Genomic DNA, 17,652 nt, shown 5'->3' on the forward strand with positions numbered 1-17,652 from the left:
AAAATATGCTGTGTGAAGCCAACTTTATAGGCAAATTTTACAGAGGCTTCACTTTTAATACACTGCTCCTCTATGTTTACAAGGCCATCACCAATACCATGGACACTTCTGTACTGTCCAAATACAAGCTTCGTAATCATTAACAAGCAGGTTATTCCTTCAAGCTCTGGTTAAGCATCCTGGTTATGTGTCAAGCACTGTGGAAAACAATACAAGGGAAGAGCTACAGAAACGCAGGGCCAAGAACACAAGTGTAGCGGGGCTGGCCAGCACAGCACTAGGGCCATGAACTCTGCTTAAGAGAAGGTCAAGCCCTGGAGGGCTTCTCACAGGCAAGTTCTAAAACAGCTTGGGCAGACACTAAGTGGTACAGGGCTTGTAGTTTTGGATTTCTCTTGCCAACAGAGAGACAGACACCTCCAGGCCTGGGAGGGGAAGTGGCATGATCCACTTGACTTTTCCACTACAATCTGTGAACTAAGGAGTAGGGAGAGAGGGCAAGAACAGGGCAAGAAGGCAGGCTGTGGCTCAATAACTGACCCAAGAGAAGAACCAGGAGAGGCTGCAACATTGGTGAAATCTGAGTTACTGTGGCAAAAGGAAATGAGAAAACACTGAGGAAGCCTTGATCCAGAGAGTCAGCCAGGCCTCTGGCTTAAGGCTGGGGCTCCCAACTTGCCATGGTTCAAAGAACAAAAGTGGTGGGGGTGAGAGGCAGCACCTCACCCAGAGACAACCGAACTTCCTTTTGGCCACAAAGCACGCCGTGCAGAGTGGCTGCCCGGTTTGCCAGGAAACCACACTGCACACAAACTAACACCTGCCCTGAGCCCATGAATCCTCATCCGTGCCTGCTGGGTGAGTGCTCTTTGAGAGACAAACCCATGGTGCAGTTGTGGAAGGCACCCTTGTCTCAGATGTACTTATTTTACTGAGCTTTGTCACTTAGGAGCCATGTGATCTTGGCAATGTGACTTTGCCTGACTCTGTAAAATGAGGACAATGCCCACCTCTTTTCAAAAACCGGGAAAGGCAAACAGCAAAGATGAAATGAGAACAGGGGTGCAGAAGTGTCTGACACATAAGAGGAAACTCAACAATCGGCTTGAGCGTTTGCACAGGCAGAAAAATGGCAAGTCCCATCCGTCCTCTATAGAGTCATGGAAGGTGTCTACAAGACAAGGATGGGAGCCTTGACACAAGCCACAACACAAGGAAGCATTTAGGAAGCCTCTCTCAAACACTTACCGCATTCGTTGAACTTGTCTTTTAGCATCTTCCATGTAAAATCAAACGGGAGCTGAGGGTGGAGAAAAGGGGAACTGGTGAGTGATGCAACCAAATCCTAATGCAGAAACCTAAAATGTCTCAGGATGCCTTTGAAACCTCTCATTACACACAGATACTGGCTGACCTTCACACTGCAGTGATCAGCAGAAAACAAGTCTGTCTGGGTGAGGTCCTAAACTAGCACAGCAAGTTCATTCCCTGTTATCTGCGGCAACTTCACACAGGGAACAGGACGCACAGCTGCCCATAGTCAACAGCCCACAGAACCACAGCACAGTGGCTAAAAGTGGTCCATCTGGTGAAGGTAATTCAGATATAGCCTTCTCCCCACTCTGAATTGTCATGCCAGGTATTTAGCAGCTCATCAAGCTGAGAGTTTAAAAAAAAAAAACCCTCAAGTTCTCCAGATCACGGTCTTCTCTACCTGTAGTCAGAGAAGCCCAGGATTTCACAAAACCCACTATTTCTGCTGCACAAGTGTCATAAGCTCTCATGTTCCCACCTCATTCTACCGACACCAAACCTTAGGGACAAAGGCAAGGTGGCCTTGCATGCTAAGCTCTCCTTCTGAGGCCATCCCCTCTCACTGCAACCTGCCACCCTCGGTCCTGCTGACCTCTGCCTCCCTCTTCCCCATGTGCACAGGGGCCGAGATGTTCCTGAAGAGCCACTTACATTTCTCACAAATATCTGGCAGGCCTTCCTGGCCACCCCAGGGGCATGGCCTCCAGCTCCACCAAAGGAACCCGCGAAACTTCCTCCAAAGTTGCCACGCTCCATCTCGATGGCACGGTCAAAGCTGGCACCGCCACCGCCACCCATGGCCAGGCCCATGCGCTCAATGCCAGCGCCCAGGGCCGGGCCCATGGCAGGACCCATACGCTCTAGGCTGTTGGCGCCCATGCGCTCCAGGCCCATACGCTCGAGACTGTTGGCGCCCATACGCTCCAGGCCCATGCGCTCCAGGTTGTTGGCGCCCATGCGCTCCAGGCCGGTGGCCATGCGATCCATCACGGGGCCCATGCGCTCCAGGCCTGCCCCCATGCCTGCGGGCACCATGCGCTCCATGCCCAGGCCCATGCGCTCGATGGCAGGGCCCATGCGCTCCACACCAGAGCCCATGCGCTCGATGGTCTGGCCCACACGGTCAATGGGTGCGGCCATTCGCTCGAGGCCAAAGCCCATGCCGGCACCCATGCGCTCCACGCCAGAGCCGATGCGCTCCATGGTCTGGCCCATGCGCTCGATGCTGGAGGCCATGTGGTCGAGGCCCAGGGGGCCCATGCGTTCGATGCCAGAGCCCATGCGCTCGACGGAGCCCATGCGGTCCATGACCAGGCCCATGCGCTCAATCTCGGAGCCCACACGATCCATGCCGTGGCCCAGGCCTGCGCCCATGCGTTCCATGCCGGCCCCCCCGATGCGGTCAATGCCGGGGCCCATCCTCTCAATTCCAGGGACACTGCCTCCGCCTCCACCTAAAACGGAGACACAGAACAGGTGTATATCAGGGGATTGAGGACCTGTGTGCACATTGTGCCTGGAGGGCTCCCTGGGTGCAGAGGCCTGGGTAGTTTACAAACTCAACCATGGTTCAGCAATAATTTATCATAGATAACCCTCAAAAGCTGGGTAGTGAGTACATCATTCTTCCTACTTCGGTGCCACAGTTAATTTCCACAGAAAAATTTAAAAGGGGGGAAAACCCACCCGAGGACTTTTATTAACAATGTCCTTCACATCACTTTGAGGGTGCTGATACTTGGGACGAGCTTTGTGAGCAAGACATCAATTCCTGAGAACTCTGCAGTCCCCCCACCACAAGACATTATAGGGGTGGGAGACAGAAGCCCCACACTCAGCTGGTCACCCAACCAGCTTACATGGAGTATAAATAGGGACAATTAGGATTGCTCACAAGCTCTATCATCCCCCAACCTGTCCTCTACAATCCCCTGCTGGTAACCAGTTTGGCTGCATGTCCTTAGCACCTCCACAGCCTACAGAAGTTATTACACAGCCATGTGATCAGGAAGAGACAAAAAAAAACAAAATCAACACTAATACAGACCCTTATGTATGAATGAACACAGCCAGCCACTTCCAATGAACCTCACTCTGTCTGTCAGGGAAACCGTCACCTGACTGTGCCATGTGTAACTCTGCCAGCTTTGAAAGAAAAAGCCGATGGCACTGCAGAGAAGATTCTGGAAGTGGCCTGGGATCAGTCCCTCACTGCCATGGTTCATGGTTCAGCTGGACACTGAACCACAGCAGGTCAGCAGGGCACAGGGACCCTGTGATACCTGCAGTTTTAGAGAGGAGGGTCTGCTCCATCACCAAGGCACCTCCCACCAAGTTTTTCCACATGCAAAGCCCAAGGGTTCCTCTCATTCAAGTTTCACCACCACCACCACCACCATCACCACCACCGGCCTCTGAAAAATGAGCAGCTGAGCACCCAGCCTGCCACTACTGAATCAAGTAGCCAAGGCCAGGATGCAAATCAAGAAGAGGAGATTCTTTGATTCTCTAACTGACCAAGGCCATGACCTTGCACAAGTCATGCCACTTCTTGGTGACTCTTTTCTTCGCTGAGTAACAACATACCAAGTGGCAAAATATAAACATAATTTTAAATATATTAAACTTTCAGAGCCAAAATATCTCAGAAACTATCAAAATGTAACAAGTCTAGAGAGGTTGGATAGCATACCCAAACGATTATCAAAAATGAGTGTGACACTTTAGATGCCAAGAGCAACAGAGAACTAGGAAGAAACAGTACCCACATGGAATTATAGAATCGGCCCACCACAGAGTAACTCCAGCAAGTGGAGTTAGCAAGGACATGCCAAGATGCTCAGAGCCATAAGAAAAAAAAACAGTAACTTTTTTTTCCCCCCTTTTCTGAAATAACTACATTTAGTTTTAGGTACCCGTCAAAAAAGGTGTACTAATGGAAGAATGTATTTCAAAATATTTATAGCATTCATCACTGGGCAGTGAGATTTCAGGTATTTACGTTCTTCATAATTTTCTGAATTTGAGTACATGTATACGGTCCATTTGTTATGATTAGGTGGTGTACACTTTTATAATCAGGTTAAGATATTTACTTTTAGCAATTTGCAATTTTACACCACTAGAAACAAGTAAGTCCCCAAATCACATGGACATTCTGACAATGGCAAAAGCGTACACATTAACTCATTTCCTTTACAGACCAACCCTATGAGGTAGGTACCATGATAGCCCCATTTTACAGCATGAAAAACAGAGAAGTTCAGTAACTTGCCAAGTGTCACACAGCTAAGAGAAGGCAGAGCTGGTTCCCCACCCCAGGCAGTCTATTTTTGAGCCCATGCTTTCAGCACTACACTCTACTACCCCCAGTAACACAAGCCTATTCTAAACATCAAAACATCAAAACTAAGCGTTTCCTACCTCCTCCCTGCTTTGCAATGATCTCTCCTCTCTTCAGGGCATTACTTAGGATTTCTAAGGAAATCAGGAAGAAAAAAAAATTAGCCAAATTCCTCTATGGAAATAGAAATTTATTACAGATTCCAGAGCAGGACTACTACTAATTAAAAAAGGAAAGGGGGAGGGGTTGAGAAACACACACACAGACAAGGTCATTTCACTGGGAAGCTGCAAGAGTCCTGATGACGGGTCAGATGGCAGGGCCCATGGAGCTCCAGGCCCAGGCCTGCTCGGGAGGGCCTCTGGAAAGAGGCACCCGTGAGCTGAACTCGGTAAGTCACAGCAGGAACGGGGGGCCAGCAGCCCAGTTTTCTAAAGCCGGTCCAGACCTCAGGACTTGCAGACTGAAGAGCCCACTCACCCGCCCATTTCCAGTCAACCCCTCACAGGTACTCTTCAACAAACTGCTGTAGCTACACTGAGAGCCCAAACCATAAAAACTAGCAGTAACCATGTGCAGTGCTGGAAGTTCATCCCAGTCCACAAGCCAGGCCAGGCAAGGCGGTAGCCAACTGAGCCACCAGCCCTGCGTGGAGGGAGCTACATGTGATGGCGACCAAGTGACGGACGCCACCGCAGGCGAACAAACCCCAATATGCTCAGCTGTCCAAAACAGCAATACTGCTGCTTGCTTGCTGGCGGTTCAGAAAAACCTATTTTAAGCTAGTGTTAGCGTTGCAGTTTCTTCTGGGTCTTTCATTATGTAAGAGAGACCTGTCCCCACCCTCTTGCTGGTCTTGAAGAGTGCTAAGCAACATGGACAACAGCCACAGAGCACATCTCATACTGTGACCATGACGAGGAGACTGAACCCTCGCCCTGCAGCTGTTTCAAGTGTTACAATTACCTGCTAAAGGAAGGGGGCGGGAAGGTACACCAAGAAGCAGACCTCCCACCTGCAAGCAAGACCAGGGCTTACTCTTGTATGACGCCTGGGAGCCTGCTCTGCATGCCCAGGCCTGTGGTTTAGTTTCTATAATATCACATGGATCAAACCATTCCCTGCAAAAGACTTCGCAATCGGCCCACTGCTGATTTGAAGAGAAAGACCAAATTATTTTCACAAAGGGCATTCACAGGCCTCTCTGCTCTGACTCTCAATTTCAATCTGTTCTTCCCATCCAAGGTAGACCAACACCTCCAAGCCTCTGCAACTGACTCTGTCAGCCCTCTCTGTGGGCATGGACCCTTCTACCATGCTGAAACCCAGCCCTCCAGCATGCCCTGCAGTTACTGCATCATCTTCCTGCACCCCTACCACTTCTACCAGTCAACTAGAGTGGTGCTTTTATAAATCCTAACACAGAGAAAACAAGAGCCTTTGTGTGGTGCTCACATGGTTGCCAAGAGCCCAGGAGCCAGCATCTCCACGGCTACCTCAATTAGGTCACTTCTCCGAGTTGACCTGTGGCGCTGCCCTGAGCCACTCTCAGCATTACTCCTAGGTGACAGCACACCCTTCAAGGTCAAGGATCCATCTATATCCCTGCAGTACCAAGTACAGCTGTCCATACAGAGAGGTAGAGATCTACTGCCTTGACAGGAAGGGACACCGAATGGCACACCAAAATGACCTGTCGAGTAAGCCACACAGAAATACAAGGCCAGAAACTGAATCTGAAAAACCACCCAGGCAACTCCTCTGAAAACCTGACTTCAAAATTTGCTTTGTTACAAAGACCGTTTTGCTAACTTGGGTCTGATCCTAAGAAGCAAGAGAACAAAAGCTCTTTACTGTTGCTATGGCCACTGTGGGAAGGCTCAGGACAAACAGGACGCTGTCTCAGAGAGAAGGCCCAGAGGAGCAGGAGAGACCGAGGCCAGCAGTGGCCGTTCTGTATTCAGGTCGGGAGAGGACAAGTTTCCTGGCACCACACAAGACGACCTCAGCAGGCCACCTCCTTCCTGGGCCACCACAGGACCTGGGGCAAAGCTAACTGCCTCGTCAGTGCTGAGAGGTACCCAGAGCAGCAAAGGATCAAGGCTCAAGAAGGGGAGAAAAGTGCCTGAGGGAGCAAAGTCATGTGCCATTTTGTTCTCATCTACAAATTAGTATTTGCAGTCAAACGACAATAACTTATTTTTTTAATATCCCACCACTCCAAGACACAAAAACAAAGACAGTTACGGCAACAAGAAACTTGTAACTGACCTAATCACTTACCCCAAATTCTAAAGCTCAATCTAGAATAAAGCAACAGTCATAACAAGCAAGCCAGGAAAAAAATCTTGCCTGCCAGTCAATGTCGATGCAAGAAAAGTCACTCAACTTTCCTAACCACGGTCAGGGGGGTAAATAAACCAAAGTTCAACCGGCTACTCTGAAAGAAACAGTTCTTAATAATTCCTGATTTTCATGACGTAAACACAGAAGACTGGGTTCCTGGAGATAAGCTGCAAAATGTTGAACCCTGTCTCACGGATGACAAATTTTCTAGGGCCTTCATAAATTCTAAGAATACAGCTCAGCTCACACAAACTAGACATAAAGAGCTTACAATTCTCACACCTAGCCCAAGGTGTCCCACAGAGACAGAGGCTGAGCATTCTGAGGCTAGCACCTAGAAGCCGCCTATCTGCTCAGGATGATGTGCCAGTGAAGATGGGGAAAGGGGGCATGTGTGTGGTGGCGGGGAGTTATCCACGCTCTAAATCTCTGAGAGAAACAAACTCTAGAGCCTATGAATAGCCAATCTCCTTGTTCCACGCTAATTAACAGAGGAGAATTAGGCTGACAAATTCTTAGAAACATCTAAACTCAAAACAGGGGAAACCAACTATGGAAAAGTAAAGAATATACTGCTCTGCAAACTAACCAAAACTACATTTAGATGGACCCAGTACTCAAAGTCTTCCAACATTAGGAAACTTCCCTGGTTCACCAAGAGCTCTTTCACATGCAAGAGCAAGCACACCCTCATTCAACTGGAACCCTACAGGCCACTGGACTAAGGAGACTCACACCCCCGCTGAACCTTGACAATCTTCCCCATGACTAGAGAGCCACAACCTCACATAAACACAGCAGTCTTAACTCTGCAGCAAGAAAACACCTTATACCAATGTGAAAAAAGCAGCCATCTGAAAAGACTAAAACAATAATAGTGCTGCTGCTGCTATCAATAAAAAATTCAAGGACCAAAAGTTTGTATCAGGTCTAGAAAACATACAATTTTTTAAAAGCCTTCAGAAAAATAGCTGACTTGCCTAAGAACCTCCCAATATCAGGGTGAGCCTGCACCCCTGGAGGGTTGACCCTGCCCACATGGGGTCCATGGGGCCTTCTTACCCATTCCTCTGCCAAGGGGCTCTCCAAAGCTTCGAGACATTCTCTCAAATCCTCCACCCATGCCACGCTCCATCTCTGTGGAGAAAAACATTACCCTCGGCCTTTCCAGGAATGCCATTATGTTTTACACATTAAACCCCAAAACTATAGATACACAACAACTACCAGCAAGTCAGCACGTTTAGTTTTCTACAGGAAACCAGTATTCATCCTCTATTCCTTAAAAAAGCAAGTCACCACAAATGAATCCCTGAAAATACTCTACCTTTAGTCCACTGAGATGTAACTTCCTCTTACATCACAATCACACAGAGTGCACTGAGCACCCGCTCCCGCAGTAGCTGGCGTGGGAAGGCTGCAGGAGAGCCTGCCCAGGTTACACACAGCAGCAGCAGCAGCTACCCGCTCTGGGGCACCCCCCATGCCTGCCTGGCCCAGGGCCTTTACATGTGCTATGATTTCATGGACTCCTCACAGCCAGCCTGCACACCTGCATCACCCTCCACCACTACTGGCCCCAAAGTGAGGCTCAGTGACTGAGAAACTGACTGATGTCACATGCTCCATAAGGAGGGAGGCAAAGGCTGGAACCTAAATCCAAAGCAGAAGTCCACGGTCCAGTCACCAGCACAAGAACAGAAAGACACCTGTGGACAGACAACACAACTGCTCTTCCGATAACTCGAGCAGTTTGATCTATATAATGGGGTTTGGGAACTTCATTCTTCTACACTAGCTGCAAGAATACTTATTCTTTTTTCACAACGTCTTCTAGAAACCAAGGTCTTAGGTCCTGTGCGGGGAAAGCCCTGCCACAGCTGTCACCTGTTTGAGAAACCCTTTCAGGATTCCTGTCACTCGCTACTTCTTCCCTTGTACATTCCTCTAAAGCAAGACAGAGTGTGCATCACACTGTCTCCTTTCCGTATTGAAAGGTCCTTGGGAAATCGGGTTTATTAATTTGCTCCTGAGAAACATCAGGTGTACAGGTGCTATATAATGGATGCACAATTATCAAAAATGCAGCTGGAGCCCCTATACTTTGGATGAAGCAAATGAATGCATTACATATTTATAAACATGGAAGCAGGCCAGCATCCTGAATTAATAAGATACAGCAGATAACAGCAGTGGACTTCAGTCACAATTTGAATCCACCCCACTGAGCCTCACAGGTTGGTGGCTTGCTATCTGGTAGAAATACATCTAATTCAAGCAAGCCTGTGTATGGTAGGCAGAACAGAAACCCCAGAGTGGTAACGGATGGGAGCTCTGCCGTGCACCTTTAATCCTTATCATAAGCCCATGAAGAAGGCAACATCCCCCAACAAAGAAGCCATATGCAGGCATTAACGTGTTGGCAAAGGCCTCAGAACTTATCTTCCCAAACACAGGGAGCACTATACAAACTCCAAGGTACTCTCCCCAACACAAAAAGGAGAGCAAGAGTCAGAGAAAGAAGTTTCACTGTCAAATACTGCATCAAACCAATCACTGCTTGATATGTGATGACCTTCCCATTTAAAAATGTTTGTATGTATCCTAAGATTTGACCCTCACTGGCTGGTTGACTGGCCCTGAGAATCTGATCTCTAACAGTCTAATGTTGTCAGCACCCGTGACCATAATGGGATGGCATCATGATCATCAACTAAACATTAAGAGTTAAATCTGACACATCTTTATTAACTTCTCCAGTGACTGAAACCTTCCTTGGACCCAGTGCCCAAGGGCTCTGAGGCCAATTCAACCCAAATCTCAAAACAGCTCCAATGCAGGAAACCTCCAACTCTCTGCTGCAGAGGATGGAGGAGGACGACTCCGAGTCTGGATTTGGGAACATCCAAGAACACAAGAACAACAACACATCCTCCACTATGGCTCTTCAAGACACTCAGCACTTGGAACCTTGAATCACCAGGCTCACAAGCGTAACTGCTGAATTCCATTGGCCAGGTTCCCCAAGACTTAGTCCCCATGGCTCAGTATAGGCCCACCCTCATTTCCATCAACTTCTAAATCATATCACTCCACTCCTCAGAGCAACAACCCAAATCTCCTTTTTAATGGTTCATCTGCTCTGAGCAAATACTTCATCAAGCCAGACTTCTCCAATTCTTACTTTTTAATAAAAATCCCATGCATACATGAGCTAAAGACAAGCCTGAAAGTACACTGGAAACACAAACCTCTGTTCCTTCATTTCTTATTATTCTTCCTAAATCTTTTTATCATCATCTAGAACAAGGTACTCCATGAAGAAGAAGGGCAGCTTATTCAACAGGAATCTGTCTTTCCAGTTTGATAGTTACTATCTATCCTAGTAAGGTTCTTACTTGTTCTATACAGTCTTCACATGGTATGTTACACAGACCAGCAAAAAAACATTTAAACCAAAATCCTTACATGTATAATAACTGAGTTACTTTGCTGTATAGCAGAAATTAACAAAACATTGTAAATCAACTATACTTCAATTTTAAAAGTTAAAACACACACACACACACACACACACACACACAAAACCCCCAGCCCCAAATTCTTAATAACTTCTCATTCCACAAAAGTTTGTAAAACAGCAGCATTCCCACAGCTGTGGGTCACAGAGGATTTCAGAAAGACTCTCAAAAGCAGCAAGATCTTCATGGCCCTCTATAGCCCTATTTGGGAGAAGGATAGGGTGGGAGGGAGTGGTGTCTATGTTGGAGACAATTCTAAAAGGCAGGATCTCAGATTAAGAGCCAAGCTCTGGAGTCAGACAGCCTGGGTCCACATTCCATCATTACTAGCCATGTGACCTTAGGCAAGTCACTCTGGGCCTCAATTTCCAATGAAATGGGGATAACAGTACCTACACATCATATGGTTCTTACAAGAACTAAATGAAATAACAGTGTTATCATTATACTTGACATAACTATGTCTCAGTTATTAAGATGGGAGGCCTGTAAGATTTAAACAGTAGTACACCAAATTTCACATGATATAAATACAAAATTAAACAAATGCTGCATCCACTCCCAATTTGCAGACATCAGAGCAGATGATCAAGCCTCACCCAGTCCAGCACTCTAGGGGAGACAAGTGCTGGAGGCCACAGGAATGCTTTAAAGTTTTTAAAGTTTTATTGGACAATTACCGGGAAGATCTGAAACAGAAAACCTCAAGAGTTTAGTAACTAAGAGAATGAACACTTGCCTACCATTAAATCTAGATTCTGGAATACAAACTATTTAAGGCAATCCAAAGTTATCAGATTCAGCACAAAAGTGGGAGGGGGCAATCACTTATTAAAAATCGGTCTGCTACCTAAAGGTCACCTAGAGCCAACAGACAGGAAAGGGTAGGTAGGCACACAGAGCTTACCGTTTATTCTGCCCATGTTCATCCCAGATCCAAATCGACCCATGTTTTCCATACCACCACCAAAGGGTCCTTCCATGCCTGAAAGAGACATATTTACATTTTAGCAGCAGCCTAACAAGACTCAAAGTGAACAGGAATAGAAAACGTTTTCACAAGTTTCACCTAGGGCATGTGCTGCCAGAAACTTACCAAGTCTTAAGGGCTTTGGGAGAAAAAAGGCTAGAGCCCTTACTTAAAAATCACTATCTTCAAAAGGCTGAACTGATCCAATCCAGTCAATGAACAGACAAGCAAAGAGACCCAGAGAGATGGAGTGACTTGCCCAAGGTCACAGAGCTAGTCAGTGAGAAAGCCAGAACCAAAAGCCAAGTCGCCCAATAGAAGGATCAATGGGTAAAAGTAATCTCTAGACTTAAACTGTTTGGAAACCCAAGTGAAAATTTCATGCAGGGCTTAAGAGAAAAGGAATAGGGAAGAAAAGAGGGGAAACCATACCTAAAAGTAGTTACATTCATACTTCATTTGAGTTGTCTTACCTCCCATTTTATTTATTCCAAATCCTATGCCTTCCATTCCCATTCCTTAAAAAGAAAAAGTCAATGCAAACTAAAATTATGTCAAAGCCGTAATGTTTGAACTTAAAAAGCACAAGAAATTCCAAACAGCAAAAAATATCCCTGACTCCAAATATAGTTTAATTGACAAGGGGGAAAAAAAAATGGGGTAGGGGCTCTTCCATTTCAACTGACAAACTAGCACATCCCAAGAAAGCAACTTATGCCTTTAACTAATCATCATGTGACTCAAAATTTGATAGTGTTCACACAGTTTCACTAAATGACCAAGTTAGACATGAAATGTTAAGTTTTAGGAAGAGACTAGGGCACATTCACTTTTTAGAAGCTTACTTCAGGGAACAGAAGTAGATTTTAAAATCTCCTTTAAAGGTAAAATTCTCTAAAGAGCAGTTCCTAAAAACACTGAGGCTTCCCTCTCCTCAACCCCAGACTCTCCTCTGAGGTGTCAGGTCAGGGGATGTGGTGTTCAGATCAGTAAAGCCACCTGAAACACTTTCTTCAGCCCCAGAGCTTAGTCTGGGAGGGAGACAAAGGAAAAGCAGAACTGACGGTAGCAGGGTTGAGGGTATCCATCTTGCAATTCAAAGAACTGCAAGCAAGACGTAAGTCTGAGGCCATAAAAACGTAGTATGTTTAAATGATATGAATGCCTCATTGCATGAAAACACCAAAAAGTGAAGTTTAAAGTTCATTCTACATGTCAAAGCTTTAATCGTTAGCTATTGCTTTTCTTCTTAAACAGGCCTAGGAGAGCTATGTAGTCATGCGACGAGGCCCTCCATGTCTTTCTGCATCCGACAATACCCCTGCCTCAAGAAGCCCTGTAAACAACAGGGGACAGCCCACAGGTGTCTGGGTGATAGACAGTGGCAGTGAGGTGGTCCCAAGATCAGGAATTTCTGTCACTAACTGATAGTGTGACCTTGAGCAAGACCATCTCTCTGGCTTGCCTCCTCTTATCCAAAGGCTTAACTGAGTATCTCAGCTCAGAAGGACTTGTGAGGATAAAATGCAAAGCATGATAGCTTTAGAAAGAAGTATTCACTTGGTAAAAATGCAAAATACTGCCTTAATCAAAACGTTAGTTAGTCGCTCAGTCGTGTCTGACTTCTTGTGACCCTCCAGGCTCCTCTGTCCATGGAATTCTTTAGGCAAGAATACTGGAGTGGGTTGCCATTTCCTTCTCCAGGAATCCTCCCGACCCAGGGATCGAACCCATGCCTCCTGCACTGCAGGTGGATTCTTTACCGTCTGAGTCACCAGGGAAGCCCAATTAAAATGAATCAAAGATAAATAAGGAAGGAATTAATTTTGTCCCAATATGAGCCTCATTCCACTTGAACTACTCAATGTCCAATTAACCCAAAAATTATTAAGATAACTTGAACTTCCTCAGAAATCCCCAGTCAAGAGGCACACTGTACTTCTCACCTGCAGGTCCCAGGTTGCCCATTCCAATGCCTTTATTCAAATGGTTGGCATCAATAGGCTGCCCTCCTGGTCCTAACCCCATGCCAATACCACCAAGTCCATCTGAAAGGAAATGAGAAAGTCAGAGTATTGATTCTACTTCCTTAGGAAGCCCTGACCCTAAAAGTTAAAAAGACCCTTTGTTTACTGTGGAGTAGCTGTCACACTCGACCCGCCGCCCATCTGCACCACCAAATCCAGGGCCTAATCCATGATTCAACACTGATGCATTTGGGAGCTCTCCCTTTAAAGGCATAAGCTCTCCTAAAACAACAGGGACTAGAATGTGTGATCTAGATAAAACGAGCACAACTAAAAATCAGTTCACATGAGAACTACAGAGAAGATCTGTGAACAACAACCCACACAGTGACAAGTTGTGAGCACCTACTTGTTTCCCTGAATAGTGAAATGAGAAATGTTTAATCAGAAAAGGCAACTGGAGACCTCACAAAGAAAGCAGCACAAATACGCCCAACCCTCATCTCTCAACCTGGTGACCCAAAGGACTTTTCTCCGGAAAAACAATGTGATAAACCAGCCAATTAACACATTGGGCTTAGGCTATTCTCTGACTCTGCTGCAGGTGGTTTGAGTAATGAAGCTAGTGTATCCAAGAAACCCATCTAGTACCCAGAAAGCTTCCTGAGCCAAGGACTCCACCCTACCCACAGAATACAGGCCGATCTCAAAACAGCCAATGAGGCCTGAGAGTGTATGATACTTGCAATGCTCTGGGTGATCATGGCTTGGAGACTAAGACCAGGTGAGATTTTTAAAAATAGGAACAAAGTTCACTTAAAAAAAAAAAAATTGACAAAACAACAAAAAAACAGTTCTTCAATTTTTAATCTGATGAACACCATGTTCTGAAACCGCACATAAACAGCAGCAAGAGCTCACCAAAGTTACTTACTCCCCAAAGCACTGAAGTCAACCTGAGATTTTCTGGGGAAACCAAAAGCCACAGATAATGGGCTCCCTGGAGCCCAGGGTGCCAGTCTGGCTGCCAAGCAAGCCCTCACCTCCTCTTCTAGGCACAAAATCAACAAGAGCCAGCACCCTGTTCCTGGTAATTACTGTAAGAAACCACACAGATTATGACAAGGAAATGGGGTCCATCTCTAAATAATGCTAACTTTCAACAGATAACCCATCTTATATTCGTGAAACCATGGACTTCCCCTCAAAAATCTGTCTCTACTATGCCTCTATAATCCTAAACTGCAAACAAGAATTAGTATGCTAGTCTAGGCTCCCATTCAATTCAACCTCTGATGGCTAAGCATTAGGCATGAGCCACTGCTCCAGACAGGAGGCGGCCCTGGCCGGCCCTCCAAACACCTCAACCCCACAGCCTCATGTGAGGAAAAGTCCTCTCTCACAGACACCAGCTGGTCTGGCCCTATCACAAGCCCCAGTCTGCCTCCCACAGGCCAGCCCTGCCTGTACTGCTGACACACAGCCCCTCAGGCCACCACAAACCTCCCCTCCACTGCTCCCTGTGCTCAGGCTCCCTGCCCTTCTGTGGGCCCGCCCGGATGACTTCACTATTACCCGCTCTTCCCACCTATGCCTTCCCTGCCCCAGGATGGACTTTCACCTGGATGTCACAAATAACCCTATATAAAAATTCTGACTGTTATACCATAAACTTCACCCTTTCTCCAGGCCCTGGCAATCACAATCCACCTGTCTTATGAACTCACCTATTCTAGACATTTCCAATAGACAGAATCAAAGTTCATCCATACTGTAGCATGTTACCAGTACTTCGTTTCTCTTTTACAGCTGACTAATAGTCCACTGTATAGATTTACCATGTTTTATTTACCCATTCATCAGCTGAAACCATACAGTCGTGAACATCTGTGTACAGGTTTCTGTGTGGGTACAAGGTTTCAGCTCTCTTGTAGTGTACACCTAAGAGTGGGACTGCTAAGCCATATTGTAATAACCAATCTCTTCTGAACCCAAGCGCAAACTGGCTTTCATTTTTTTTGCAGTTTGTTTCTTCCCAGCTACACCTTCTGTGTCCTGGGCAGCCTGCCTCACCGCAATGTGATCCTAACAACCCTTCCTATATTGTCTCTCTGCTTATTTTTCACCCCCAAAAAATTTATAAGGAAAAGAATCTTTTTGAATGTTTTGCTCAAGAACAGTCTAGATAACTGCAGACTGACAGCCCAAGTTCAAAGGTAATTGTAATTTTCTGGTTAGAATATGTTAAATTCAAAATCGTAGCCATAATAATTGAGGCACTTACGGGGAAGTTGTTGTGGACGCTCAGGAGGGAAAAAATCTCCCTTTGGTAAGGCCCTCTCATCCTGAAAGAGAAAGTGAGTAATCTCAGTATTCCCTGCAGCACTGCCAGCATCAGCAAAGCTGGAAACAATTCTTATCAACAGAGGACAGATCAGAGACATGATGATACACCCATGCCACGGAAGAACATGCCAAGTATAAATAAAAGAATATGGGGGAAAAAAAAGAATATGGGCGAGTTGCGATCTTTCATGTAAAGGGGGAAAGATAAAAAATAAACGTTCACATCACTGTGGCGGAAGAATGGGACCTGGACACAAAGTAAGAGAAAGACTCTCACATTCAACTTTTCATGTGTTCTGACTTTGGAATCACATGCAAGTGAAAGTCGCTCAGTTGTGTCCAACTCTTGGTGACCCCATGGACTGTCCATGGAATTCTCTAGGCCAGAATACAAGTGGGCAGCCTTTCCCTTCTCCAGGGGGTCTTCCCAAGCCAGGGATGGAACCCAAGTCTCCCGCATTGCAGGTGGATTCTTTACCAGCTGAGCCACAAGGGAAGCCCAAGAACACTGGAGTGGGTAGCCTATCCCCTCTCCAGCAGATCTTCCCAACCCAGGAATTGAACCAGGGTCTCCTGCATTGCAGGTGGATTCTTTACCAATTGAGTTATCAGGTGAATCATGTGAAGCAATTATCTATTCAAAAAGCTAAACTGAACGCTTAAAGGAACAAAACAAATCCTTATAGTTTCTTCTGTTTTCTTCCTGACCTTCAGTCCTAACTAGATGACCCTCAGCACGTTCCAGTCATGCCTGTATTAATCATTAATACTGTTATCTTTGGCATCTTTGGCACAGCCACAGCTGGGCTAATGTTTATACTAAAATGCTCCAAAAGAACTTTAAAGGCTTTCTGAATCAGACTTCATTATGTTTACAACAGATAGGATGCTAACCAAACATACTTCCAATACTCTGAAAATTGGAAACCTATATATATAACCATTCTCTGAAACCAACCACTTGCTCAAGCAGGATACTCAAGTGACTCCTGATCATGCAAAGGAAAAAATATCTGAAGAGCTGCAGGAGCAAAAGTTATTTGTTAGTTCTGTCATAAATTTGCTCAACGTACTGCAGACTCTGACTCAGACTGATCCATAAATTGAGCAGAATGGCTATGTGCATGTACACTCTTAAATAATCCCATGTTTTTGCTAACCTTACTTGAGTATATTAAAGAGATCCTTGGAATTCCCTGGTGGTCCAATACTTAAGAATCCACCTTCCAATGCAGGGGACACGGATTCAACCCCTGGTCCAGGAAGATTCCACATGCCACGGAAGAACTCAGCCCATGAACCGCAACTACTGAAGCCCATGTGCCCTAGAGCCTGTGCTACACAATAAGAGAAGCCACTGCAATAAGAAGGCCTGTGGCCCACAACTAGAGAGTAGCCCTCACTCCCAGCAACCAGAGAAAGTCAGTGTGCGGCAACAAAGATCCAGCACAGCCAATAAATAAATAAAAGATCCTATTAACTTACCATTTTCACGTGCATTGGTCTGTCAAACAGCAGCTGGCCATTAAACATAGCTGATATTACAATTAAGGCTATTTCTTGCAATTCTAAAAACACGCATAGCAAGAGAGAAATACCCAAGAGAAAAATACTCCAACTGCTGCCACCAGTCCCTCTAAGTAGTGAATTTATGAGTAATTTTGATTCCTGCTTATACTTTCAAGTATTTGTTCCTACAGTAAGCATAAAAGTAACAATAAACAAGGCTCAAGGGGGATAAAACGAAACCTCTGCTTACTCCTTAGGTGTGGATCTTCATTCAAAAAATCTTATACTTCTCACTAAACCATTCTCCTCTTAAAAAGCACTCACATTAGGGACTCC

General features: G+C 45.9%; 1 protein-coding gene across 10 annotated transcripts in view; it reads right to left on the reverse strand.

The window, feature by feature from the left end:
• HNRNPM (heterogeneous nuclear ribonucleoprotein M) overlaps nucleotides 1-17,652 on the reverse strand; it is a 40,037-nt gene that overhangs the window by 700 nt on the left and 21,685 nt on the right. For 4 of the 10 annotated variants that reach the window (XM_025293362.2, XM_025293360.2, XM_025293370.2 and 1 more), the window contains 9 exons: nucleotides 17,293-17,342; nucleotides 15,746-15,806; nucleotides 13,441-13,542; nucleotides 11,968-12,012; nucleotides 11,432-11,509; nucleotides 8,066-8,140; nucleotides 4,738-4,791; nucleotides 1,966-2,768; nucleotides 1,249-1,300 (listed from right to left, as the gene is read on the reverse strand). In XM_025293362.2, the coding sequence (XP_025149147.1) occupies nucleotides 1,249-1,300; nucleotides 1,966-2,768; nucleotides 4,738-4,791; nucleotides 8,066-8,140; nucleotides 11,432-11,509; nucleotides 11,968-12,012; nucleotides 13,441-13,542; nucleotides 15,746-15,806; nucleotides 17,293-17,342 (1,320 nt within the window). The remainder of the gene's footprint in view (nucleotides 1-1,248; nucleotides 1,301-1,965; nucleotides 2,769-4,737; nucleotides 4,792-8,065; nucleotides 8,141-11,431; nucleotides 11,510-11,967; nucleotides 12,013-13,440; nucleotides 13,543-15,745; nucleotides 15,807-17,292; nucleotides 17,343-17,652) is intronic. The other 6 variants (XM_006046712.3, XM_006046710.3, XM_025293361.3 and 3 more) reach the window with 5 other exon arrangements.

Source organism: Bubalus bubalis, chromosome 9 (genome assembly GCF_019923935.1).
Source record: "Bubalus bubalis isolate 160015118507 breed Murrah chromosome 9, NDDB_SH_1, whole genome shotgun sequence".
NCBI lineage: Eukaryota > Metazoa > Chordata > Mammalia > Artiodactyla > Bovidae > Bubalus > Bubalus bubalis.